Source organism: Pleurodeles waltl, chromosome 3_2 (genome assembly GCF_031143425.1).
Source record: "Pleurodeles waltl isolate 20211129_DDA chromosome 3_2, aPleWal1.hap1.20221129, whole genome shotgun sequence".
NCBI classification, from domain to species: Eukaryota; Metazoa; Chordata; class Amphibia; order Caudata; family Salamandridae; genus Pleurodeles; species Pleurodeles waltl.
In genome coordinates, this window is record NC_090441.1 from 77,502,228 (window position 1) to 77,529,718 (window position 27,491).

At 48.9% G+C, this 27,491-nt stretch overlaps 1 protein-coding gene across 3 annotated transcripts in view; it reads right to left on the minus strand.

Annotated features, from left to right (window-relative positions):
- The window catches only part of LOC138286494 (septin-4-like), a 363,706-nt gene that overhangs the window by 15,151 nt on the left and 321,064 nt on the right, over window positions 1-27,491 (minus strand). For all 3 annotated transcript variants that reach the window (XM_069226791.1, XM_069226789.1, XM_069226790.1), the window contains 2 exons: window positions 26,560-26,722; window positions 10,809-10,908 (listed from right to left, as the gene is read on the minus strand). In XM_069226791.1, the coding sequence (XP_069082892.1) occupies window positions 10,809-10,908; window positions 26,560-26,722 (263 nt within the window). The remainder of the gene's footprint in view (window positions 1-10,808; window positions 10,909-26,559; window positions 26,723-27,491) is intronic.

Below are 27,491 nucleotides of genomic sequence, written 5' to 3' on the forward strand. Positions count from 1 at the left end.
TTTATAGACTCTGCGCACTTTACCCCTGCTAACCAGGGCTAAAGTGCATATGCTCTCTCCCCTAAAACGTGGTAACCTGGAATCATACCTGATTGGACTATTTAATTTACTTATAAGTCCCTGATAATGTGCACTACCTGTGCCTAGGGCCTGTAGATTAAATGCTACTAGTGGACCTGCAGCACTGGTTGTGCCACCCACTTAAGTAGCTACCTTAACCTTGTCTCAGGCTTGCCATTGCAAGGCCTGTGTGTGCAGTTTCACTGCCACTTCGACTTGGCATTTAAAAGTACTTGCCAAGCCAAGAACTCCCCTTTTTCTACATATAAGTCACCTCTAAAGTGTGCCCTAGGTAACCCCTAGAGCAGGGTGCTGTGTAGGTAAAAGGCAGGACATGTACCTGTGTAGTTATATGTCCTGGTAGTGTAAAACTCCCAAATTCGTTTTTACACTGCTGTGAAGCCTGCTCCCTTCATAGGCTAACCTTGGGGCTGCCCTCATACACTGTTGAAGTGACAGCTGCTGATCTGAAAGGAGCAGGAAGGTCATATTTAGTATGGCCAGAATGGTAATACAAAATCCTGCTGACTGGTGAAGTCGGATTTAATATTACTATTCTAGAAATGCCACTTTTAGAAAGTGAGCATTTCTTTGCACTTAAATCCTTCTGTGCCTTACAATCCACGTCTGGCTGGGCTTGGTTGACAGCTCTTTGTGCATTCACTCAGACACACCCCAAACACAGGGTACTCAGCCTCACTTGCATACATCTGCATTTTGAATGGGTCTTCCTGGGCTGGGAGGGTGGAGGGCCTGCTCTCACACAAAGGACTGCCACACCCCCTACTGGGACCCTGGCAGACAGGATTGAACTGGAAAGGGACCTGGTGCACTTCTTAGCCACTCTTTGAAGTCTCCCCCACTTCAAAGGCACATTTGGGTATAAAACAGGGCCTCTGCCCTACCTCATCAGACACTTGCTGGAGAAGAAACCTGAACCAGAAACTACATCCTGCCAAGAAGAACTGCCTGGCTGCTCAAAGGACTCACCTGTCTGCTTTCTACAAAGGACTGCTGCCTTGCTGTTGCCCTGCTGCCTTTCTGAACTCTTGTCTGGCTGTGAAAGTGCTCTCCAAGGGCTTGGATAGAGCTTGCTTCCTGTTCCTTGAAGTCTCAGGACCAAAAAGACTTCTCTCTTTTACTTGGACGCTCCGTGCGCCGAAAATTTCGACGCACAGCTTGTCTCGCGGCGAGAAAAACGCCGCACTCCGACGCGACGCTCTTGGGACGATCGAAGACCCGACGCACGGCCTCGCAAGGACAACGCCGCCCGACCTCTAGAGGAGAAATCGACGCGACGCCTGCCGTGAGATCGTAATTTCAACGCGCAGCCCCGCAGATCGAAGTCTAGAGGAGAAATCGACGCAACGCCTGCCGTGAGATCGTAATTTCAACGCGCAGCCCCGCAGACCGACGCGCAGCCGGAGAACAAGTAGGAAAATCCACGCACAGACCCGGGACATCTGGTAATCCCCGCGATCCACAGAAAGAGACTGTCTACGCGCCGGGAAACGACGCCGACTTCCCCGCGTGGAAAATAACGACGCAAGTCCGGGTGTGCTGGGGAGAAATCGCCGCACACATCCTTTTTCCACGCACCTCTTCTCTTGTGGCCCTCTGAGGAGATTTTTCCACTCCCAACCAGGTACTTGTGCTTGAAAGAGACTTTGTTTATATTCTAAAGACTTAAGACACTTGATATCACTGTCCTGTGATATTTCTACAATTTTCCATTGCAACTTTATTCTTTTTGACCTACAATTATCCTGATAAATATTATATATTTTTCTAAACACTGTGTGGTGTATTTTTGTGGTGCTATATGGTGGTATTGTATGATTTATTGCACAAATACTTTACACATTGCCTTCTAAGTTAAGCCTGAGTGCTAGTGCCAAGCTACCAGAGGGTGGGCACAGGATAATCTTGGATAGTGTGTGACTTACCCTGACTAGAGTGAGGGCTTTTGCTTGGACAGAGGGTAACCTGACTGCCAACCAAAAACCCCATTTCTAACATTGGTGATCAGCGGTGAGGACAGGACTTGTATTTGTGCAGTGACATACAGTAGCTAAGTATGTCACTACCTACCCACAGTTGATTTTTATCTCTTTTTGAAAACCTGATTTTTTTCCTGACAATTTTCAAAAACTAAATCCTCACTCAACATGTCTCTGACTGGGTCTCAGACAGGGGACTTTGACCTAGTCCAGTTGGATGCATATACGGTCAAACAACTAAGAGGATTCTGCAGGGCATTGAGGGTACCCACCCAAGGGGGCCTCCAGAAAGGAGGACTTTCAAGTGGCGCTGAGGGCCTGGGCAGAAGCCCATTTAGAGGATGATGAGGAAGAGGAGCCAGAACATGGCCCCTCAGAGGAATTTTCACTATCTGTGGATGGTATTACCACTGCAATTGTGCCCCCTTCCAGACCAGGGAGCAGTGTCTCTATGCAAAGCCTGACCGCAGAGGAAAGGAGAGAGGAAAGGGAGTTCCAATTGCAAATGGCCAAACTGAAAATTGAGGCTCAACAGGAGGAGAAGAGGGCAGAGAGAGAAGCCAAACAAGCTGAGGCTGAAAGAGCAGCCAAACAGATTGACGCTGAAAGGGCAGCTAAACAAGCGGAAGCTGAAAGAGCAGCCAAACAAGTGGAAGCTGAAAGAGCTTTGGCTGAAAAGAAACTATTGTTGGCTCATGAACTGAGTCTCAAGGAGCTGGAGATCAAGGCGAGACAGTCTGAATCCAGCAATAATGGTGGCAGCATACAGACAGGACCTGCTGGAGAAAAGAAGGTTTGTATACCCAAAAATGTGGTGCCCAGTTTTGTGGTGGGAGATGACATAGATAAATGGTTAGCTGCTTATGAAGTTGCACTAAGGGCTCATGAGGTTCCTGAAGGGCAATGGGGGGTAGCTATGTGGGGTTATGTGCCGCCATTGGGGAGGGACACACTTCTCACATTGGATCAACCTGATCAAAACACATACCCACTTCAGAAAGCCATTTTACTTGCCAAGTTTGGGCTGACCCCTGAGGGATACCGTCAGAGGTTCAGGGACAGCACCAAACAAACCACACAAACATGGGTAGATTTCTTTGATTTCTCCAGTAAGGCACTGAATGGATGGGTGCGGGGCAACAAAGTAGCAGATTATAAAGGTTTATATGACTTGATTCTGAGAGAGCATATGCTTAATGTTACTTATACAGATTTGCGCCAGCACCTAGTGGATAGTAAGCTGACTGATCCCAGGAAGCTTGCTGAGGAGGCGGACCTCTGGGTTAGCACCAGAGTGTCCAAGAAGGTACCTGGGGGGGACTCCCACAAAGGTGGTCAGGGTTCCCAACAGAAGAAAGAGGGGGGAGATAAACTTGCAGATAAGGAACTCTCTAAAGGCCCCCAAAAGAATTCCCAGGGAGGGGGTGGCAACCCTTCCTTTTCCAAATTTGGGAAAAAGCCAGGGACATATGACAAGTCAGGGGAATCTAGCCCCAAATGCATGGAGTGTTACCAGTATGGTCACTACAAAGGCGATCCACAGTGCCCCAAGAGGGCACCGTCCACTACCGGACAGGCACCTGGGTTAACTAGTGTAGCGCTCGGGGGGGAGATGGACCCAAATAGCTTTGGGGAGCAGGTAGAGATTTCCCTAGTGTCCCTGGGAGAAGGAGAAATGGTGCCCAAGGCCCACATGCCCCGAAATACTTCCAAGTACCGGCAGTGGGTCACCATTGATGGGCAGAAGGTGGAGGCTCTGCGTGACACAGGAGCCAGTATGACTACTATCAAGAGTCAGCTGGTGTCAACAGAGCAGATAGTACCTAATACATTCCACCAGGTCAGAGTCGCTGACAATCGCGAGAGTCACCTACCGGTGGCTCTGGTTCCCTTTGAGTGGGGGGGGTCTCTGGTACTCTGAAAGTAGCTGTGAGTCCTGCCATGCCTGTAGATTGTCTGTTAGGCAATGATCTTGAGCACACTGCTTGGAAAGAAGTGGAGCTCAGGTCTCACCTGGAGATGTTAGGGTTACCTGAGTGGGTCTGCATGACCACACGGTCCATGGCTCACCGAGAGGGAAGTCAAGGGCATCTGGAGCCTGGAACGATGGCCCAGAGAGCTGCCAGGAGGAGGGACCAGGGGTGCGGGAAACCGGCCCTAGAAGTTCCCACAGTGACTGACGGGGCTCCTGAGGAGGAGGCTCCCGAGCCAACTGGGGAAGACATTGCCGCCCTAGGTGACTTACCTGAGCTTGCTGGCTGGCAAGTTGAGGGTGGACCCACCAGGGAGGAATTCTGCAAGGCGCAGAAAGAATGCCCCACTCTGGAAGGTTTGAGGAAACAAGCCTCACACCAGGCAGCAGGCGACGCCTCTGGCGATCACCACCTATATTGGGAGAATGATCTCCTCTACAGTGAGCCTAAGGTTCCGGGCTTTGGGGCAGCACGTATGCTGGTGGTCCCCCAATGTTACCGAACCTTCCTACTGGGTCTGGCTCACGACATTCCCCTGGCAGGACATTTGGGGCAGGGCAAGACCTTTAACAGGCTTGTCACCCACTTTTATTGGCCCAAAATGAGGACACACTCAGATAAGTTCTGCAGATCCTGTCCTACCTGCCAGGCCAGTGGTAAAGCAGGAAAAAGGGTTAAAACCCCCCTGATTCCACTTCCTGTCATTGGCACCCCCTTTGAAAGGGTGGGCATCGACATTGTTGGTCCCTTGGACCCCAAAACTGCCTTAGGCAACAGGTTCATCCTGGTTTTGGTGGACCATGCCAGCCGTTACCCAGAGGCAATCCCTCTGAGGACCGTAACTGCACAGGTGGTGGCCAGAACCCTGATGGGGATATTTACCCGTGTGGGATTCCCCAAGGAAATAGTGTCTGACAGAGGCACTAACTTCATGTCTGCACACATGAAGTCTCTGTGGGATGCGTGTGGTGTAACTTACAAGTTCACCACACCCTATCACCCCGAGTCTAATGGTCTTGTGGAGAGATTCAACAAGACCCTGAAAGGCATGATTGGTGGCCTCCCTGAGGCCATGAGGCGTAAGTGGGACGTCCTCTTACCATGCCTTCTCTTTGCTTACAGAGAGGTCCCCCAGAGGGGGGTAGGGTTCAGTCCCTTTGAACTTCTCTACGGGTACCCTGTCAGGGGACCCTTAAGCATTGTCCAGGAGGGATTGGAGAAAGCTCCAAAGACACCCCCTCAGGATGTGGTCAGCTATATGTTGGCCCTCCGCAACCAGATGACCCGCTTCTGGAAAGAAGCCCAAGATAACCTTGAGGCCAGTCAAGAGGTGATGAAACAATGGTATGACCAGAAGGCCACCCTGGTAGAGTTTCAACCTGGAGACAAAGTGTGGGTAATGGAGCCAGTAGAGCCCAGAGCTCTCCAGGACCGCTGGTCTGGCCCATTTGAAATAAAGGAGCGGAAAGGGGAGGCCACTTACCTAGTGGACCTCCAAACCCCTAGGAATCCCCTAAGGGTGCTCCATGTGAACCGACTAAAAGCTCATTTTGAGAGGTCAGAGATCAACATGCTTCTGGTCACAGATGAAGGAACGGAAGAGGAGAGTGAACCTCTCCCCGACCTCCTCTCTGCCCAAGAAGGTGATGGGTCAGTAAGCGGGGTCATTCTGTCTGACTCCCTGACTCTAAATCAGAAAGGAGACTGCTATGAGCTGTTGGAGCAGTTCTCCTCCCTGTTCTCCCTTACTCCTGGACTGACCCACCTCTGTGTTCATGATATTGACACTGGGGACAGTCTCCCTGTGAAAAACAAAATTTACAGGTTGTCGGATAAGGTGAAGGCCAGCATCAAGGAGGAGGTCTCCAAGATGTTGACTCTAGGGGTTATTGAGAAATCCAGTAGTCCCTGGGCCAGCCCAGTGGTGTTGGTCCCTAAGGCTACTGCCCCAGGTGCGAAGCCAGAGCTCCGGTTCTGTTTGGACTACCAGGGTCTCAACTCAGTCACACGGACTGATGCTCACCCCATCCCCCGAGCTGATGAGCTCGTGGACAGGCTAGGCGCTGCCAAGTTCCTGAGTACGTTTGATCTTACTTCAGGGTACTGGCAGATCGCCCTAACTGAGGGGGCCAAGGAAAGATCCGCATTTTCAACCCCGGATGGCCATTACCAGTTCCGGGTGATGCCGTTTGGGTTGAAAAATGCCCCCGCTACCTTCCAACGGTTGGTTAACGGGGTCCTAGCTGGCAAGGATGCCTTCTGTGCAGCCTACCTGGATGACATAGCTGTCTACAGTTCCAGCTGGGAGGAACACCTGCTTCACCTCAAGGAGGTGCTTCAGGCCCTGCAACAGGCAGGCCTGACCATCAAGGCTAGTAAGTGCCAGATTGGGCAGGGTTCCGTGGTGTACTTGGGACACCTAGTGGGTGGTGGCAAGGTGCAGCCCCTCCAGGCCAAGATTGAAACTATCAAGGCCTGGCAACCACCGCGAACGCAGACTGAGGTGAGAGCCTTTCTAGGCCTCACAGGATACTACCGCAGATTTGTCAAGGGCTATGGTACCATTGTAACACCCTTGACAGAACTCACTTCCAAGAAACAACCTAGGTTGGTGAATTGGACAGAGGCTTGTCAGAAAGCCTTTGACGCCCTGAAGGAAGCCATGTGCACGGCCCCCGTGCTCATGGCCCCTGACTACTCCCAGGAATTCATTGTGCAGACAGACGCTTCAGAGCATGGCATAGGGGCAGTCCTAGCACAGCTGAATGAGGAGGGCAGAGATCAACCAGTAGTCTTTATTAGCAGAAGACTATTACCACGGGAACAGAGGTGGAGTGCTATTGAGAGAGAAGCTTTTGCTGTGGTCTGGGCACTGAAGAAGCTAAGACCCTACCTGTTTGGGACTCACTTCCGGGTTCAGACAGACCACAGGCCCCTCAGATGGCTCATGCAGATGAGGGGTGAGAATCCAAAACTCTTGAGGTGGTCCATTTCCCTACAGGGGATGGACTTTACGGTGGAACATTGCCCAGGAGTTGACCACGCCAATGCTGATGGTCTCTCCAGGTACTTCCGCCTTAGCGATGAGAGCTCCCAGGAGGTCGGGTAGCTCTCCCCACTTTCAGCTGGGGGGGACACATGTTAGACCTGACAGCCTTAGGGTAGTCACCCCTAACTTTTTACCTGCCTCCCTCCACTTTTTGGACACTGTTTTTGCTGGTTTATAGACTCTGCGCACTTTACCCCTGCTAACCAGGTCTAAAGTGCATATACTCTCTCCCCTAAAACATGGTAACCTGGAATCATACCTGATTGGACTATTTAATTTACTTATAAGTCCCTGATAATGTGCACTACCTGTGCCTAGGGCCTGTAGATTAAATGCTACTAGTGGACCTGCAGCACTGGTTGTGCCACCCACTTAAGTAGCTACCTTAACCTTGTCTCAGGCTTGCCATTGCAAGGCCTGTGTGTGCAGTTTCACTGCCACTTCGACTTGGCATTTAAAAGTACTTGCCAAGCCAAGAACTCCCCTTTTTCTACATATAAGTCACCTCTAAAGTGTGCCCTAGGTAACCCCTAGAGCAGGGTGCTGTGTAGGTAAAAGGCAGGACATGTACCTGTGTAGTTATATGTCCTGGTAGTGTAAAACTCCCAAATTCGTTTTTACACTGCTGTGAAGCCTGCTCCCTTCATAGGCTAACCTTGGGGCTGCCCTCATACACTGTTGAAGTGACAGCTGCTGATCTGAAAGGAGCAGGAAGGTCATATTTAGTATGGCCAGAATGGTAATACAAAATCCTGCTGACTGGTGAAGTCGGATTTAATATTACTATTCTAGAAATGCCACTTTTAGAAAGTGAGCATTTCTTTGCACTTAAATCCTTCTGTGCCTTACAATCCACGTCTGGCTGGGCTTGGTTGACAGCTCTTTGTGCATTCACTCAGACACACCCCAAACACAGGGTACTCAGCCTCACTTGCATACATCTGCATTTTGAATGGGTCTTCCTGGGCTGGGAGGGTGGAGGGCCTGCTCTCACACAAAGGACTGCCACACCCCCTACTGGGACCCTGGCAGACAGGATTGAACTGGAAAGGGACCTGGTGCACTTCTTAGCCACTCTTTGAAGTCTCCCCCACTTCAAAGGCACATTTGGGTATAAAACAGGGCCTCTGCCCTACCTCATCAGACACTTGCTGGAGAAGAAACCTGAACCAGAAACTACATCCTGCCAAGAAGAACTGCCTGGCTGCTCAAAGGACTCACCTATCTGTTTTCTACAAAGGACTGCTGCCTTGCTGTTGCCCTGCTGCCTTGCTGAACTCTTGTCTGGCTGTGAAAGTGCTCTCCAAGGGCTTGGATAGAGCTTGCCTCCTGTTCCTTGAAGTCTCAGGACCAAAAAGACTTCTCTCTTTTACTTGGACGCTCCGTGCGCCGAAAATTTCGACGCACAGCTTGTCTCGCAGCGAGAAAAACGCCGCACTCCGACGCTGATCGACGCGACGCTCTTGGGACGATCGAAGACCCGACGCACGGCCTCGCAAGGACAACGCCGCCCGACCTCTAGAGGAGAAATCGACGCGACGCCTGCCGTGAAATCGTAATTTCAACGCGCAGCCCCGCAGATCGAAGTCTAGAGGAGAAATCGACGCAACGCCTGCCGTGAGATCGTAATTTCGACGCGCAGCCCCGCAGACCGACGCGCAGCCGGAGAACAAGTAGGAAAATCCACGCACAGACCCGGGACATCTGGTAATCCCCGCGATCCACAGAACGAGACTGTCTATGCGCCGGAAAACGACGCCGACTTCCCCGCGTGGAAAATAACGACGCAAGTCCGGGTGTGCTGGGGAGAAATCGACGCACACATCCTTTTTCCACGCACCTCTTCTCTTGTGGCCCTCTGAGGAGATTTTTCCACTCCCAACCAGGTACTTGTGCTTGAAAGAGACTTTGTTTATATTCTAAAGATTTAAGACACTTGATATCACTGTCCTGTGATATTTCTACAATTTTCCATTGCAACTTTATTCTTTTTGACCTACAATTATCCTGATAAATATTATATATTTTTCTAAACACTGTGTGGTGTATTTTTGTGGTGCTATATGGTGGTATTGTATGATTTATTGCACAAATACTTTACACATTGCCTTCTAAGTTAAGCCTGACTGCTCGTGCCAAGCTACCAGAGGGTGGGCACAGGATAATCTTGGATAGTGTGTGACTTACCCTGACTAGAGTGAGGGCTTTTGCTTGGACAGAGGGTAACCTGACTGCCAACCAAAAACCCCATTTCTAACATTGGCATTATGTGTACTCTGCCGCAACAACAACAGAGTATAGAAACCACCAAGATAGAGGGTGCGCCCATCTGATTTTGAGGCAGGCAGACTCTAAGTTTGGCTACAGCGGTGACTTCTCTATCACCACCATAGCCAAACTTCTCCAACAGCCCAACTACTATGTCTACTCGCCCAATCAGGGTGGGTGGACTTATTGCTATTTTTGTATTGCCCATCACAGCCAGGCAAACCCTAGTAGTAAGAGACAGTAAAATGGTAATAATGGCTACCTCGCCATAAGAGATGACTGCCATGGTGAAGGAGGCATTTTTTTGTTTTGTTATCAAAAACAAAATACAGTCTCGGAATTTTCTTTTTCAAAATAAAAAATAAAAAAACTGCTCGGTGCAGGGCTCAGTCCTGCTTATGCAGCCCTGCCCAAACAGCGAAATGCGTTGGCAGGAACCGCCATGACGGCAGTTCCTGCCAATGCATCATAAGTGACGGCCTGCTTGGGGGTCATTTATAAATGTGGCTAGTAGTCCCTCCACCAGGGGGTTGGAGTAGTTTATTCTGTGCCCCTGGCAGGCTGGCGGCTCTTTTATATAGCCTGGTAGTTTTTGCCAATTTTAGAAAGGTGAGCTGAGGAAGCCACTGTCACCTCTGTGGGTCAGGTGGGCAGTCACCCATTTCCCTACTCACCGTTTAACTGAATGTGCGATATCTCGGCAGTGCTCGGTGATAAAAGCCTACTTCATTAGAAGACTTTAATGTTTGGTCATTACACATGGCCAGCTTTCAGGGCACGCTCCACCAAGTATTCGCCAAGAAACACATTAGGGTCATCCCTGTCTCACTATGTGACATCAACCAAGGAGCACATTCTGCTTATCCTTGTCTATCTATGAGACGTCAGCCAAAAGCACACTCTGCTTTTTTCTGTCTCACTATGTGACATCAGCTTTCCAAATGAACTTCTTTAGATTAGTACAAAATGCCTTTAAACAGTTTGCTGCTGCCAATGGGTCCTCAGGCCATATAAAGTGGTGTACCAAGTGTGTCATGGGCCCTAGTGCATGGAATGAAATGAGCCTCCTGGCTGTTATCTGATCTGTCAAAGGCAGCAATGATCAGGGTTCACTGGACCCCAAAGGCCTTTTGACCTCAATGCCACTGCACCTGCTGTTTCAATGGAAGCTACACCCCTGACCACTTCCTGAACTGGAATTACTTCATATAATTAGTTACCAAAGGTGAACATGGACGCACATCAGACACTTTGTATGACGTGTGCAGGAAAAGATGGTGAGAGGAGAATCATGCACTGGTAAGGACAGAGAGGTACCACATAGACATGCTAGGATGTTTCATCCTCCAGGTCTGAAGTCTTATTGTGTGGCCCCTAGGGTTTTCCATAAAGAAGTCCTGTATGGGTCACACACTAAGAGGGTCCTCTGATCAATCGCAACATCTTCCACACACTTACTTCCTCATCTTTCTCGCGAATCATCTGCTCCGTGTCTCGATCTTCCGTGCATGGGATTACAGGGATTGGGAAATCAGTCCCACTCTCTCTCGTTAGTTTGCTGAAAAAAATACAGTTGTGCAAAGTTTAGTATCAAATAATGAAACCTCACCTGAAAATCTTTTTTTTTTTTTTAAAACAACAATTTTGTTGTTGCAAACGAAATACATAATACAGACTGTTTCAGGACATTAGTGATTATCGCACACTGGAACAGTACATTTGTGGGTGCAGCCTTACCCTGCATTTCTCACAAGCCCATAGTACGCCCACCAATTCCCCCAGATCATAGTGTGTTTTTGTGGGCATTCCCGTGCCTGATAAATAATTTGTTCCATCTTGGGGAACCAGTCTACGCTCAGTCGCTATTCAGATAGGGTAGTGGCCTGGGGGAACTTCCATTTACGGGCACTGTCTCTGTTAGAGATCAGTGTGGCTACCCCCACCATTATCCATTCGGCATGAGAGCCACCTAAGTCTTCCAGGATGCCCAGAAGGCCAACTCTCAGTGTTAGGTCCACCACTTTGCCCAGGACCTGAGAGAGTGCTCCTTTTATTTCACAGCAAAACTCCCTTCACTGGGGATAGGACAAGACAATGTAGAAGAAGTCAGCATTGAGTTCAGTGCCGCGAAAAACAGGTGGATTGTGGGATTACCTTTGCATGCAATAAGCGTCAGGGTGTGAGAAAGGTAGTATGTAGTTAGTACAGCTGGGTTAGGTGCAGCCCAGAGGAGATGGCAATCCTACCGGGTGTTGTACGCGCATCCCATCAGTCCACGTCATCCAGAGGGCCTACTCATCCCTCCCAGCTCTGTTTAATACTTAGGCCCATATTTATACTTTTTGACGCTAAACTGCGCTAACGCAGTTTAGCGTCAAAAAATTTAGCGCCGTCTAACGCCATTCTGAAGCGCCATGCGGGCGCCGTATTTATGGAATGGCGTTAGCCGGCGCTAGCAGACCGGCGCTGCCTGGTGTGCGTGGAAAAAAACCACGTAGACCAGGCAGCGCCGGCGTTGGGGTAAAATGGCGTTAGGGCGTCTTAAAATGGGGCAAGTCAGGTTGAGGCAAAAAAATCGCCTCAACCCGATTTGCGCCATTATTTTCGACGCCCAGACGCCATTGAAATGACTCCTGTCTTAGTAAAGACAGGAGTCATGCCCCCTTGCCCAATGGCCATGCCCAGGGGACTTCTGTCCCCTGGGCATGGTCATTGGGCATAGTGGCATGTAGGGGGGCACAAATAAGGCCCCCCTATGCCACCAAAAAAAATAAAAATAAATAAAAAATTATACTTACCTGAACTTACCTGAATGTCCCTGGGGTGGGTCCCTCCATCCTTGGGTGTCCTCCTGGGGTGGGCAGGGGTGGCAGGGGGGGTCCCTGGGGGCAGGGGAGGGCACCTGTGGGCTCATTTTGAGCCCACAGGCCCCTTAACGCCTACCCTGACCCAGGCGTTAAATAGTGGCGCAAATGCGGGGTTTTTTGACCCGCCACCTCCCGGGCGTGATTTTTGCCCGGGAGTATAAATACGACGCATTTGCGTCGCCGTCATTTTTTTAGACGGGAACGCCTTCCTTGCATCTCATTAACGCAAGGAAGGCGTTCACGCAGAAAAATGACGCTATTTGCCCATACTTTGGCGCTAGACGCGTCTAACGCCAAAGTATAAATATGGCGTTCGTTTTGCGCCGAATTTGCGTCGAAAAAAATGACGCTAATTCGGCGCAAACGGAGTATAAATACGGGCCTTAGGAACTCCTCCGGGGCGTTAATCACCAGTGTACAATATATACATGAGATTGCACCTTTGCTCAGGTGACCCAAAAGCGCCCTTGCTACAAGAGGGTTGAATTCGGGCATAGTGGTGGACACCTGAAAACCTCTGTGCTTTGCTAAAAAAAGACAGTGAGTGGAAAGAGAGGAATTGGAGAAACAAATATGAAGTGATAGCGACGGAAAAAGAAAGATAGCAGCTAAGAAAATTTAAAAATTAAATCCATAGGATATCTTGAACAGAGAAAGAAGAAAAGAAAGAGAGTAAGGAAAAAATCCATTCATGAGATGCTGAACGAAAGGGGAGAGGAAATGTGATAGCTAGAAAAAGAGAAAATTAAGGGTATGGAATAAAAAAATGGAATAACAAATAGTGTAAGATCCTTTAAGAGAAAAAGATACAGAAATAAACCAGCAGGTAAAAAAGAAGAGAAGAAATTCAGCATAGAGAGTGAGGGATGGGGGAGAGAGACAGAGAGAATAAAAGAGAGATAGACATAAAGACTTGTTGTAGTACCTCTTGAGCTGAACAACGCCAGATGCATTATCACAAAACTAGAAACAAACACTCTGCCACATGCTGCCACCACAATGTGGTAAATAATGCAGTAATTTCCAAACTCCTGCCACAATCAATGTCTCAAGTTCATCTTCCCAATGGGTCTTCAAAGATGTCCATCTCCCGACATTTCATCCTTTATAAATGTAGAACTTTCAGAGGCGGCTCCTTCGCTATGGTGAAGGAGCGTCGCCCCACTGGCTGAGCCAGAAGCAGAAAACCAGAAGCAGAAAAATAAAACAATAGTTTACTATTGTTTTATTTGTCTGCATCTGGCACAGCCAGAAGTACAGGGAATGGCGGGGCTAGGCCATGGGAGATGGGAAGGAGAGGAAGGGAGGGTGCACCTAAGTGCGCATGTGTTTTTGGCTGGCTGTCTCAGCCAAGCTGGAGAAGCTGCACAGACCCCACGGCTGTGTCTGAGCGGCAGACCAATCCTGGTGCTGCTTTCATGCTAGGTTTTGTATGAAAGCAGTGCCAGGATTGCTGGGGGGCCTGTGATGGTGTCCCAGCAGTGCATGCTGGGACACTAAAAGACGAGCAATGAGCGAGGCGGCAGGAGGCGGCAGGGACGGAAGCAAGGTAAGCGCTTTTTAATTTTTTTTACTTTTTACCTTGTCTTCGTCCCCCCACCCCTCCCCTAGAGTTATGTGGTGGCCGCCGCTTAGAACTATCACAAATACTGCGACCAAGTGCAAGTAAATCAACTATGCCTGTAATGCTTGGTAATAAATCCTCTTGTACTCACAAAAAATGCAAAAACAGATGAGCAAAAGAACGATGGATTAAACCCAGATCTGTGACTGGGGGGGTGAGTATTTGCATTGTTCAGCACTCCGTCCATCATCCTTTAGTGTTGCTCACAAAAAATGCAGCAATAAACCTTGAGTAATAGGAGACTCTCATCGCTGGCAAGTATCATGGCCTAAAATCTGTTACCAGAAACACTGACCTTTTATATGTCATTAATTATGTGGATGCATGAACTGCAACTTTTTGCAGCATTTTAAACATGAAGAAAAAAACTTGCATATACGTGGCCCACATACTTGCCTCAAAGTCTATTATAATTGCAAAATAACAGGGAATTCCACCAATATTAACGTACATATATTTATATCTGTTTTAAGCTTCTTGAAGCCTGAAATCAACACCCAAGCCCAGCCTAACTTCAACATCACGCCACTCTTAAGTCCCTCCAGAACAGCTTCTATCACTCTGAGCCGCTGGTCTCTCTTCTTCTCCAGTCAAGATACAGGCTAATCCAGATACAGCTGTACCTACCCACCATCCCAAGATCCACTAAGGCAATGCAGAAAGCTCACATGGCCCTCACGTACAGGCTAGTGCCTGCTCCCATACTCGAGGAATATAACTCAATGCTTACTCTCCTCATATCTCAAACACAGAACCCGCAGAAGATGTCAACAAGCTAGTCTGAAACTCACCCTCTCCTCACCAGCACCAACCGAAATACTTACATTACCATGATCACACATGTAAGGAGTCTGGCCTGGCTTATAGTGGGTACCTTGTGGTACTTACACCCTATGCCAGGTCCAGTTATCCCTTATTAGTAGAATAGAGGTGTTTCTAGCAGCTTAGGCTGATAGAAGGTAGCTATGGCAAAGCTTAGGCTGAACTAAGAGACATGCAAAGCTCCTACTATACCACTTATATCATATAGCACAATATAATAAGAAAACACAATACACAGAGTTACAAAAAATAAAGGTACTTTATTTTTATGACAATATGCCACAAGTATCTCAGTGAGTACCCTCAGTAACAAGGTAAGTAATATACACAAGTTATATGTACACAAACCCAAAACAGGTAAGTAAGAGTAAGAAAAGTAATGCAAACAGTGTAGAATTACAATAGGATGCAATAGGTGAACATAGGTCTAGGGGCAACACAAACCATATACTCCAAAAGTGGAATGCAAATCACAAATGGACCCCAGACCTATGGGAGCTTGTAGAGGGTTGCTGGGACTGTAAGAAAACAGTCAGGGTGTCCAAGATACCCCACCCCAAGACCCTGAAAAGTAGGAGTAAAGTACACCTACTACCCCAAAAGGACACAATAGTCGTGATAGGGGGATTCTGCAAGAACCACAAACACCAGCAAAGCACTGAAGACGGATTCCTGGACCTGAGGACCTGCAAGGCAAGGGGACCAAGTTTAAGAGTCGCGATAGTGTCCGGGGGGGCAGGAGCCCAGGAAACCCTGGATGAAGGTGTAAGGAAGCTGCCTCTGGATGGAAGAAGCTTAGGATTCTGCATTATCTAAGAGAGCTAGGAACTTCTCCTTTGGTTGGAAGATGTCCCACGGCGTGCTGAAGGCTGAAATACCGCAAACAAGCCTTGCTAGCTGCAAGGGTCATGGTCGAGGTTTTTGGGTGCTGCTGGGGACCAGGAAGGACCAGGATGTCGCCCCTTGGAGGAAGAGACAGAGGGGGTGCTCAGGAACTCAGAGAGCCCCCAAAGAAGCAGGCAGCACCCACAGAAGTATCCGAAAAGGCACTTACAAGGTTTGTGACCCAGAGCTGGCTCAGAGTCACAAAGGAGGGTCCCACGATGCTGGAGGCCAACTCAGAGGGTTGAGCACTGCAGGACGGAGTGCTGGGGACCGAGACTAGGCTGTGCACGAAGGAAATCCTGGAAGAGTGCACAGGAGCCAGAGCAGCTGCAAATCCCGCAATACACAGGTTTGCAGTCTAGCGTGGGGAGGCAAGGACTTATCGCCACCAAACTTGGACTGAGGGATCATTGGACTGTGGGAATCACTTGGATAGAGTTCCTGTGTTCCAGGGATCACGCTCGTCAGGATGAGAGGGGTTCCAGAGGACCGGTGATGCAGTCTTTTGGTGCCTGTGTTAGCAGGGGGAAGATTCCATCGACCCACGGGAGATTTCTTCTTGGCTTCCAGTGCAGGTTTAAGGCAGGTGACCCCCAGAGCATGCACCACCAGGAAACAGTCGAGAAAGCCGGCAGCATGAGGCGCTACAATGTTGCTGGTAGTTGTCTTGCTACTTTGTTGCGGTTTTGCAGGCGTCCTGGAGCAGTCAGCGGTCGATCCTTGGCAGAAGTCGAAGAGGGAAGTGCAGAGGAACTCTGGTGAGCTCTTGCATTCGTTATCTGAAGAATACCCCAGAGGAGAGACCCTAAATAGCCAGAAAAGGAGGTTTGGCTACCAAGAAAGGAGGATTGGCTACCAAGAAAGGTAAGAGCCTATCAGAGGGGGTCTCTGACGTCACCTGCTGGCACTGGCCCCTCAGAGCAGTCCAGTGTGCCCCCAACACCTCTGTTTCCAAGATGGCAGAGGTCTGGGACACACTGGATGAGCTCTGGGCACCTCCCCTGGGAGGTACTGGTCAGGGGAGTGGTCACTCCCCTTTCCTTTGTCCAGTTTCGTGCCAGAGCAGGGCTGGGAGATCCCTGAACCGGTGCAGACTGGCTTATGCAGAGATGGGCACCATCTGTGCCCATCAAAGAATTTTCAGAGGCTGGGGGAGGCTACTCCTCCCCAGCCCTTCACACCTATTTCCAAAGGGAGAGGGTGTAACACCCTCTCTCAAAGGAAATCCTTTGTTCTGCCTTCCTGGGCCAGGGCTGCCTGGACCCCAGGGGGGCAGAAACCTGTCTGAGGGGTTGGCAGCAGCAGCAGCTGCAGTGGAAACCCCGGAAAGGCAGTTTGGCAGCACCCGGGTTCCGTTCTAGAGACCCGGGGGATCATGGAATTGTCCCCCCAATACCAGAATGGTATTGGGTCGACAATTCCATGATCTTAGACATGTTACATGGCCATGTTCGGAGTTACCATTGTGACGCTATACATAGGTAGTGACCTATGTATAGTGCACATGTGTAATGGTGTCCCCGCACTCACAAAGTCCAGGGAATTTGTCCTGAATGATGTGGTGGCACCTTGGCTAGTGCCAGGGTGCCCACACACTAAGTAACTTGGCACCCAGCCTTCACCAGGTGAAGGTTAGACATATAGGTGACTTATAAGTTACTTATGTGCAGTGAAAAATGGCTGTGAAATAACGTGGACGTTATTTCACTCAGGCTGCAGTGGCAGGCCTGTGTAAGAATTGTCTGAGCTCCCTATGGATGGCAAAAGAAATGCTGCAGCCCACAGGGATCTCCTGGAACCCCAATACCCTGGGTACCTAAGTACCATATACAAGGGAATTATATGGGTGTACCAGTGTGCCAATGAGAACTGGTAAATTTAGTCACTAGCCTGCAGTGACAAATTTAGAAAGCAGAGAGAGCATAAACACTGAGGTTCTGGTTAGCAGAGCCTCAGTGATACAGTTAGGCACCACACAGGGAACACATACAGGGCACATACTATGAGCACTGGGGTCCTGCCTAGCAGGATCCCAGTGACACAGGGGGTAAAACATACATACATACAGTGAAAATGGGGGTAACATGCCAGGCAAGATGGTACTTTCCTATACAACCCCCACCCCCCAAACGAAGGACAATAAGACTAGCCTTGTCCTGATGAGTCTTCATTGTCTAAGTGGAAATATCTGGAGAGTCCATCTGCATTGGAGTGGGTACTCCCAGGTGTATGTTCCACTGTATAGTCCATTCCCTATAGAGATATGGACCACCTCAACAATTTAGGATTTTCACCTTTCATTTTTTTAGACAAAGTAGAAGTTTGTGGTCTGTCTGAACAATAAAGTGAGTGCCAAACAGGTATGGCCTCAACTTTTTCAGTGCCCAGACCACAGCAAAGGCCTCCCTCTCTATGGCAGACCAAAGCTTTTCTCTAGGGGTCAACCTTCTGCTGATAAAAGCAACTGGTTGATCCTGGCCCTCAGAATTCAGTTGTGATAGTACTGCCCCTACCCCTAATACAGATGCAGCATTTTGAACAATGCATTTCTTGGAGTAACATGGGCTTTTTAGGACAGGTGCAGAGCACATGGCCTGTTTGAGCTCCTCAAAAGCTTTCTGACAGCTGGCTGTCCATAACACCTTCTTAAGCTTTGTCTTGCTTGTGAGATCATTAAGAGGGGCTGCTATGGAGCCACAATTCTTGATGAATCTCCTGTAGTACCCTCTGAGGCCTGAAAAGGCTCTCACCTGGGTCTGGGTTGTAGGGGGAACCCAATCCCTAATAGTCTGGATTTTCCCTTGTAGTGGTGCAATCAGTTCTCCACCAACCACGTGGCCCAGATAAACAACTTTCCCCTGCCCTATCTGGCACTTTGAGGCCTTGATAGTGAGGCCTGCCTTTTGCAGGGCCTCCAAGACTTTCCAAAGGTGGACCAGGTGCTCATCCCAGGTTGAGCCAAAGACAGCAATATCATCAAGATATGCTGCACTGAAAGCTTCCAACCCTTGCAGGACTGTGTTCACCAACCTCTGAAAAGTGGCAGGTGCAATTTTCAAACCAAAGGGCATTACTGTGAATTGGTAGTGCCCTCCTATGGTAGAAAATGCAGTCTTTGCTTTAGCATCTTCTGCCAATCTAATCTGCCAATACCCTGCAGTTAGATCAAAAGTGCTAAGATACTTGGCAGAAGCCAGTGTATCAATGAGCTCATCTGCCCTGGGTATAGGGTGAGCATCAGTTTTTGTTACCTGATTGAGCCCTCTGTAATCTACACAAAACCTCATCTCCCTCTTTCCATCTTTGGTGTGAGGTTTTGGTACAAGCACCACTGGGCTAGCCCATGGGCTTTCAGAAGGTTCAATCACCCCCAAATCCAACATTTTCTGCACTTCTTGTCTAATGCAGTCTCTGACATGGTCAGGCTGCCTATAAATTTTACTTTTGACAGGCAGGCTGTCTCCTGTGTCAATAGTGTGTTCACACCAGGATGTGGTACCTGGTACAAGTGAAAAGAGGTCAGTAAATTGGCTTAGGAGATTGATGCCGTTGTCTTTCTGGTCTGCAGTCAGACAGTCTGCTAAAACTACTCCCTCCACTAAGGCATCTGCTTCAGTGGTGGAGAAGAGATCAGGGAGAGGGTCACTCTCTTCTTCCTGTTCCTCATCTGTTGCCATGAGCAGGGTGAGATCAGCCCTGTCATAGGAGGGTTTTAGGCGGCTGACATGAATCATCCTAAGGGGACTCCTGGCAGTGCCCAGGTCTACCAAATAGGTAACCTCACCCTTTTTCTCAACAATTAGATGGGGTCCACTCCATTTGTCTTGGAGTGCTCTTGGGGCCACAGGCTCCAATACCCACACCTTCTGTCCTGGTTTGTACTGGATCAGAACAGCCTTCTGGTCATGCCATTGCTTTTGCAGCTCCTGGCTGGCCTGAAGGTTTTTACTGGACTTTTTCATGTACTCAGCCATTCTGGATCTTAGGCCAAGTACATAATCCACTATGTCCTGTTTAGGAGCTTTTAAAGGTTGTTCCCAACCCTCCTTCACAAGAGTAAGTGGACCTCTTACAGGGTGCCCAAAGAGGAGTTCAAAGGGGCTGAAGCCCACTCCTTTTTCGGGTACCTCCCTGTAAGCAAAAAGGAGGCAAGGTAACAGGACATCCCATCTCCTCCTGAGGTTTTCAGGGAGTCCCATTATCATTCCTATTAAACCTCTCAACAAGACCATTTGTTTGTGGATGGTAAGGGGTGGTGAACTTGTAGGTAACACCACACTCCTTCCACATTGCTTTTAGGTATGCAGACATGAAGTTGCTACCTCTGTCTGACACCACCCCTTTAGGAAAATCTACCCTGGAAAAGATTCCCAGGAGGGCCTTTGCCACTGCAGGAGCTGTAGTGGTCCTTAAAGGTATGGCTTCAGGATATCTTGTGGCATGGTCCACTACCACCAAGATAAATCTATTGCCTGAAGCAGTAGGAGGGTCAAGGGGGCCAACTATGTCAACCCCTACCCTTTCAAAGGACACCCCAACCACTGGAAGTGGAATTAGAGGGGCCTTTGGAGTGCAACCAGTCTTGCCACTGGCTTGGCAGGTCACACAGGACTTACAAAAGTCTTTGGTGTCCTCTGACATATGAGGCCAGTGAAACAAGGGGACAAGTCTTTCCCAAGTTTTCGTCTGGCCCAAATGTCCAGCCAAAGGAATGTCATGTGCTAGAGTGAGAAGAAACTCTCTGTACTGCAGGGGAATGACCAATCTCCTGGCTGCTCCAGGTTTTGGGTCCCTTGACTCTGTGTACAAGAGGTTATCTTCCTAGTATACTCTATGACTGTCACTGACATCCCCATTTTGCTGCTTGACAGCTTGCTGTCTGAGACCCTCTAATGTGGGACAGGTTTGCTGTGCCACACTCAGCTCTTCCCTGGCAGGCCCCCCTCCACCCAAAAGCTCAGCAGTGTCTGCTTCCATCTCCTCTGGTGTAGGTTCTGCACAGGGAGGAAATTCCTCTGCCTCAGAAGGGGAATCGCCTGTAGTGGGAGGGATAATGGGTAGGGATTTACCCTTTTTACCCCTAGCTTTAGGGAGCACTTGGTCCATTGTTCCAGGATCCAAGTCACCCTGTCCTTTTTGTTTTGCTTTTTGGCCTGAGCCCTGGTTAAAGCACAAATATGCCCAGGAATACCCAGCATTGCTGCATGGGTCTCCAACTCCACTTCTGCCCAAGCTGATGTCTCCAAATCATTCCCTAGTAGACAGTCTACAGGTAAATCTGTGGCTACCACAACTTTCTTTGGACCAGAACCCCCCCCCCCCCGCAGTTGAGATTCACAACAGCCATGGGGTGGCTAAGAGTGTTGTTATGAGCGTCTGTCGCTTGGTACTGCTGACCAAGTAGATGTTGCTCAGGGTGGACCAGTTTTTCTAGCAACATAGTTACACTGGCTCCTGTGTCCCTGTAGGTCTGAACCTCAACACCATTGATTAGGGGAAGTTGCTTGTACTTATCCATATTAAGGGGACAAGCAACCAAGGTGGCAAAATCAATGCCACCATCAGAGACTAAAACAGCCTATGTGGTCTCCCTAACAAGACCAACCCCAACTACATTGCCAACTGGAATCAGTTGCCCAATGGCCTTTGACTTTACATAAATAACACAAAGGCTTTTTAGGTTGATTATTAGAAGAGGATTTGGACCCACCTCCCCCAGAGGATTTTTGTGGGCCTAAAGAAGACTCAGAATGCTTACTTTTGTCCCCACCCTTCTCAGAAGACTTACCATCCTTCTTCTTGCCATCCTTGTCACCCCCTGTATGAACTTTTCTGTTCACCCTTGTTCTGACCCATTTGTCTGCCTTCTTTCCCAATTCTTGGGGAGAGGTCAGATCAGAGTCCACTAGGTATTGGTGCAACAAGTCAGACACACAATTGTTAAGAATATGCTCTCTCATAATAAGATTGTACAGGCTTTCATAGTCAGATACCTTACTGCCATGTAACCACCCTTCCAAGGCCTTCACTGAACAGTCCACAAAATCTGTCCAGTCTTGAGAAGACTATTTTCTGGTGTCTCTGAACTTAATCCTGTATTGTTCAGTGGTTAAGCCAAATCCATCCAAGAGTGCATCTTTCAAAACTTTGTAGTTGTTGGCTTCACTTTCTCTCACAGTAAGGAGCCTATCCCTACCCTTTCCAGTGAAAGATAGCCACAAAATAGCAGCCCACTGCCTTTGAGGGACCAACTGTACCATACAGGCCCTCTCAAGTGCAGCAAACCACTTATTAATGTCATCCTCCTCCTTGTAAGGGGCGACTATCTTGTGCAGATTCCTGGAATCTTGCTCTCTAACAGGATTGCTATCAGGAATACTGCTGCTGCCACCATGGGGAACTAAGCCCAACCTCTGTCTTTCCTTCTCTATGTCTAGGGATTCCCTATCTAGAGCCAGCTGCTGCTGTTTAAGCTTCAGTCTGGTCTCTTCAACCCTCAACCTTCTGAGTTCCCTTTCTAACAAGTTATCCTCAGGGTGGGTGGGTTGGGAATGCTTTGACACAGATGAAATATGGGAAGTTTCAGAGGGGGACCTGTCCCTAACTGTCTGGACCCTGGTAACCTGGCCTCTAGGGATAAAGGATGCCCTACTGTTATGGGAACCTCTATCACTACCAGTATCACTAGGTGCCCTGCTAGGGGGCAGACCCTTGTCAGAACCCTCCCCAGTTTCTCCAGGTGACTCCTCTGAATCAGACTGGGAGGCTTCTCCCTTTTCTAAGTTCTTATGTGATGGTCCAGACTGGTTCTGGTCATCTACAACAAGCATGTTAAAGAGAAACTCTTTTGTAGGGTTCTTTCCTATACTCAAACCTCTATCCAGGCAGAGACCCCTCAAACTCTTATAGTTTAGACTCTCATATGTTGAATTAACAGTTTTGAGAGTGGACTCTACAACAGACATGATAGTAAAGGTTTAAGGATAGTGAGAAAGAAAAAAAGTTTTAGAACTTTAGAAAGCACGGAAAAAAACTTTTTCTAACTTTGAGAAAACTTTTAGAAGTTTTCAAAAACTTTTCAGAACTTTGTTTAAAGTTTTAGGATAGAAAAGTAAACTTTTTTGGTTAAGTGTACATATACTGAACTATTTGGTATATGATTCTCTTATGAAAAGTACAACATGACGAAGTGGTAAAGCAGTTGCAAGTACTTATCCCACCGCTGCACCACCAATGTAGGAGGCTGGCCTGGCTTATAGTGGGTACCTTGTGGTACTTACACCCTGTGCCAGGTCCAGTTATCCCTTATTAGTAGAATAGAGGTGTTTCTAGCAGCTTAGGCTGATAGAAGGTAGCTATGGCAAAGCTTAGGCTGAACTAGGAGACATGCAAAGCTCCTACTATACCACTTAAATAGCACAATATCACAAGAAAACACAATACACATAGTTACTAAAAACAAAGGTACTTTATTTTTATGACAATATGCCACAAGTATCCCAGTGAGTACCCGAGTAAGAAGGTAAGTAATATACACAAGTTATATGTACACAAACCCAAAACAGGTAAGTAAGAGTAAGAAAAGTAATGCAAACAGTGTAGAATTACAATAGGATGCAATAGGTGAACATAGGTCTAGGGGCAACACAAACCATGTACTCCAAAAGTGGAATGCGAATCATGAATGGACCCCAGACCTATGGGAGCTTGTAGAGGGTCGCTGGGATTGTAAGAAAACAGTCAGGGTGTCCAAGATACCCCACCCCAAGACCCTGAAAAGTAGGAGTAAAGTACACCTACTACCCCAAAAGGACACAATAGTTGTGATAGGGGGATTCTGCAAGAACCACAAACACCAGCAAAGCACTGAAGACGGATTCCTGGACCTGAGGACCTGCAAGGCAAGGGGACCAATTCCAAGAGCCGCGATAGTGTCCAGGGGGGGCAGGAGCCCAGAAAACCCCAGATGAAGGTGCAAGGAAGCTGCCTCTGGATGGAAGAAGCTTAGGATTCTGCAACAACGAAGAGAGCTAGGAACTTCTCCTTTGGATGGAAGATGTCCCATGGCGTGCTGAAGGTTGCAGAAGTATTCCCACACAGAAATACCGCAAACAAGCCTTGCTAGCTGCAAGGGTCGCGGTAGAGGTTTTTGGGTGCTGCTGGGGACCAGGAAGGACCAAGATGTTGCCCCTTGGAGGAGGAGACAGAGGGGGCGCTCAGCAACTCAGAGCCCCCACAGAAGCAGGCAGTACCCGCAGAAGTACCCGAACAGGCACTTACAAGATTTGTGACCCGGAACTGGCTCAGAGTAAAAAAGGAGGGTCCCAAGACGCCGGAGGCCAACTCAGAGAGTTGAGAACTGCAGGACGGAGTGCTGTGGACCCAGGCTAGGCTGTGCACAAAGGAAATCCTGGAAGAGTGCACAGGAGCCGGAGCAGCTGCAAATCACGCAGTACACAGGTTTGCAGTCTGGCGTGGGGAGGCAAGGACTTACCTCCACCAAACTTGGACTGAAGGCTCACTGGACTGTGGGAATCACTTGGATAGAGTTCCTGTGTTCCAGGGACCACCCTCGTCAGGATGAGAAGAGACCCAGAGGACCGGTGATGCAGTCTTTTGATGCCTGCGTTGGCAGGGGGAAGATTCTGTCGACCCTCTGGAGATTTCTTCTTGGCTTCCAGTGCAGGGTGAAGGCATATGACCCCCCAGAGCATGCACCACCAGGAAACAGTCGAGAAAGCCGGCAGGATGAGGCGCTACAATGTTGCTGGTAGTCGTCTTGCTACTTTGTTGCGGGATTGCAGGCGTCCTGGAGCAGTCAGCGGTCGATCCTTGGCAGAAGTCGAAGAGGGAAGTGCAGAGGAACTCTGGTGAGCTCTTGCATTCGTTATCTGAAGAATACCCCAGAGGAGAGACCCTAAATAGCCAGGAAAGGAGGTTTGGCTACCAAGAAAGGAGGATTGGCTACCAAGAAAGCTAAGAGCCTATCAGAGGGGGTCTCTGACGTCACCTGCTGGCACTGGCCACTCAGAGCAGTCCAGTGTGCCCCAACACCTCTGTTTCCAAGATGGCAGAGGTCTGGGACACACTGGAGGAGCTCTGGGCACCTCCCCTGGGAGGTACTGGTCAGGGGAGTGGTCACTCCCCTTTCCTTTGTCCAGTTTCGTGCCAGAGCAGGGCTGGGGGATCCCTGAGCCGGTGTAGACTGGCTTATGCAGAGATGGGCACCATCTGTGCCCATCAAAGCATTTCCAGACGCTGGGGGAGGCTACTCCTCCCCAGCCCTTCACACCTATTTCCAAAGGGAGAGGGTGTAACACCCTCTCTCAGAGGAAATCCTTTGTTCTGCCTTCCTGGGCCAGGGCTGCCTGGACCCCAGGGGGGCAGAAACCTGTCTGAGGGGTTGGCAGCAGCAGCAGCTGCAGTGGAAACCCCGGAAAGGCAGTTTGGCAGCACCCGGTTTCTGTGCTAGAGACCCGGGGGATCATGGAGTTGTCCCCCCAATACAAGAATGGTATTGGGGTGACAATCCCATGATCTTAGACACGTTACATGGCCATGTTCGGAGTTACCATTGTGACGCTATACATAGGTAGTGACCTATGTGTAGTGCACGCGTGTAATGGTGTCCCCGCACTCACAAAGTCCGGGGAATTTGCCCTGAACGATGTGGGGGCACCTTGGCTAGTGCCAGGGTGCCCACACACTAAGTAACTTGGCACCCAACCTTCACCAGGTGAAGGTTAGACATATAGGTGACTTATAAGTTACTTATGTGCAGTGAAAAATGGCTGTGAAATAACGCGGACGTTATTTCACTCAGGCTGCAGTGGCAGGCCTGTGTAAGAATTGTCTGAGCTCCATTTGGGTGGCAAAAGAAATGCTGCAGCCCACAGGGATCTCCTGGAACCCCAATACCCTGGGTACCTAAGTACCATATACAAGGGAATTATATGTAAATTAAGTATTGGTAAGAATTGGTAAATTTAGTCACTAGCCTGCAGTGACAAATTTAGAAAGCAGAGAGAGCATAAACACTGAGGTTCTGGTTAGCAGAGCCTCAGTGATACAGTTAAGCACCACACAGGGAACACATACAGGGCACATACTATGAGCACTGGGGTCCTGCCTAGCAGGATCCCAGTGACACAGGGGCTAAAACATACATACATACAGTGAAAATGGGGGTAACATGCCAGGCAAGATGGTACTTTCCTACAACACAGATGGGTAAAACTCTTAAATGTAGCATCGACGCCCTCGTAAGCATAACTAGCCATCTTATGTTAGCACCAAACACTATCAATAAACATCCAAACCTATCCCACTCGGTTCCAAAAACCATTATCATAGATGATCTCCTGAAGATGCATTTTCAGCCACACAATCTTCTTTTCCTCGCCAAGTCTTCTTGTTTATTCTGCGGTAGTAAAAAATGCACAACCCCTCCCCCCCATTGCCCGGTGTCTCTCTAAGTTAGTCATGCAGCCTTCACCCACTGCATATGACAGGCTATAGTGGTCAGCCATAGAAGCACCCTCTCTCCTCTGACACAGCTATCTTGCAGGAAGAAGCACATTATTATGCCCTACATAGGATTTGTCCCCGAAACAGTACCATAGAGTATTATAGAAAGACATGCCTAGCTATAAAATCTTCTCCACTAGCCTAGCTGCTTTGAGATCTACACAGCAGGGAGAAGAAAATACTGATCCAGCAACATTTTTATTTCTACTGCCGCTAAGATCCTCCACCTAATTTCCTCACCATCAAACTAGCACTCCAGCAGGCAGATACAGCAGATTATACTTCACCCATCCCAGGTCCCTTAAGTGCTGCAAGCAGATACAGAGACACAACATTTCTCAGGCCCAAGCCCTCTGATGCTGCAGGCAGATAATGCTTCCATCTCCACTGTCATATGTCTTAGTATAATGTAGCCTGGCTTTATAGAATTTGCCTTCATTTATACACCTCTATACCCTTCCCCACCCTAAGCCCTCCTGCATACTTCCTGTTTCGCTCCTTCACCACCATGCGGGTCATGTTCTGGATACACTGTGCTCTGTAGTTCTCGTAGTGCGTCTCCCGAGTGACATCCTTGAGGTCTTGCATGTGCGTTTTCACCAGCATTGTTCGGAGCTTCACGAAGTCACAGTGATTTGGGTTCTCAACTAAAAATCCAAGGAAGATAGGGTGACAACAGGCAGATGGAGCATGTTTCACATTCTAGGAACAAACATGGACTGAACTATGAAACAGGATATGTATAGCATGACAATACCAAGTCCTTGGGCAAAGATCACCAAAGGCTAATTGGCTAGAGATCACTATCACCAATGGACATCTAGCAATGGGTGATAACTTCTAATCACCTAATCACTAAGGCCCATATTTATACTTTTTGATGCACAACTGCGCCAACGCAGTTGTGCGTCAAAACTTTTACCGTCGGCTAACGCCATTCCAACGCACAATGCGGGCACCTTATTTATGGAATGACGTTAGCCGGCGCTGCGGACTGGTGTGCGTAAAAAAAAAAGACTCATACCAGGCAGCGCCGACGTATGGGAAAATGGGGGTTGTGCGTCAAAAAATGGGGCAAGTCAGATCTGAGGCAAAATTCAGGCCTCAAACCGGATTTGCGCCATTTCTTTTGACGCCCAACCTCCATTGACATGACTCCTGTCTTAGCAAAGACAGGAGTCATGCCCCCTTGCCCAATGGCCATGCCCAGGGGACTTATGTCCCCTGGGCATGGTCATTGGGCATAGTGGCATGGAGGGGGGCCCAAATCAGGCCCCCCCTGCCACAAAACAATTCGGAAAAAAATACTTACACAAACTTACCTTTGCTTCCCTGGGATGGGTCCCTCCATCCTTGGGTGTCCTCCTGGGGTGGGCAAGGGTGGCAGGAGGTGTCCCTGGGGGCAGGGGAGGGCAC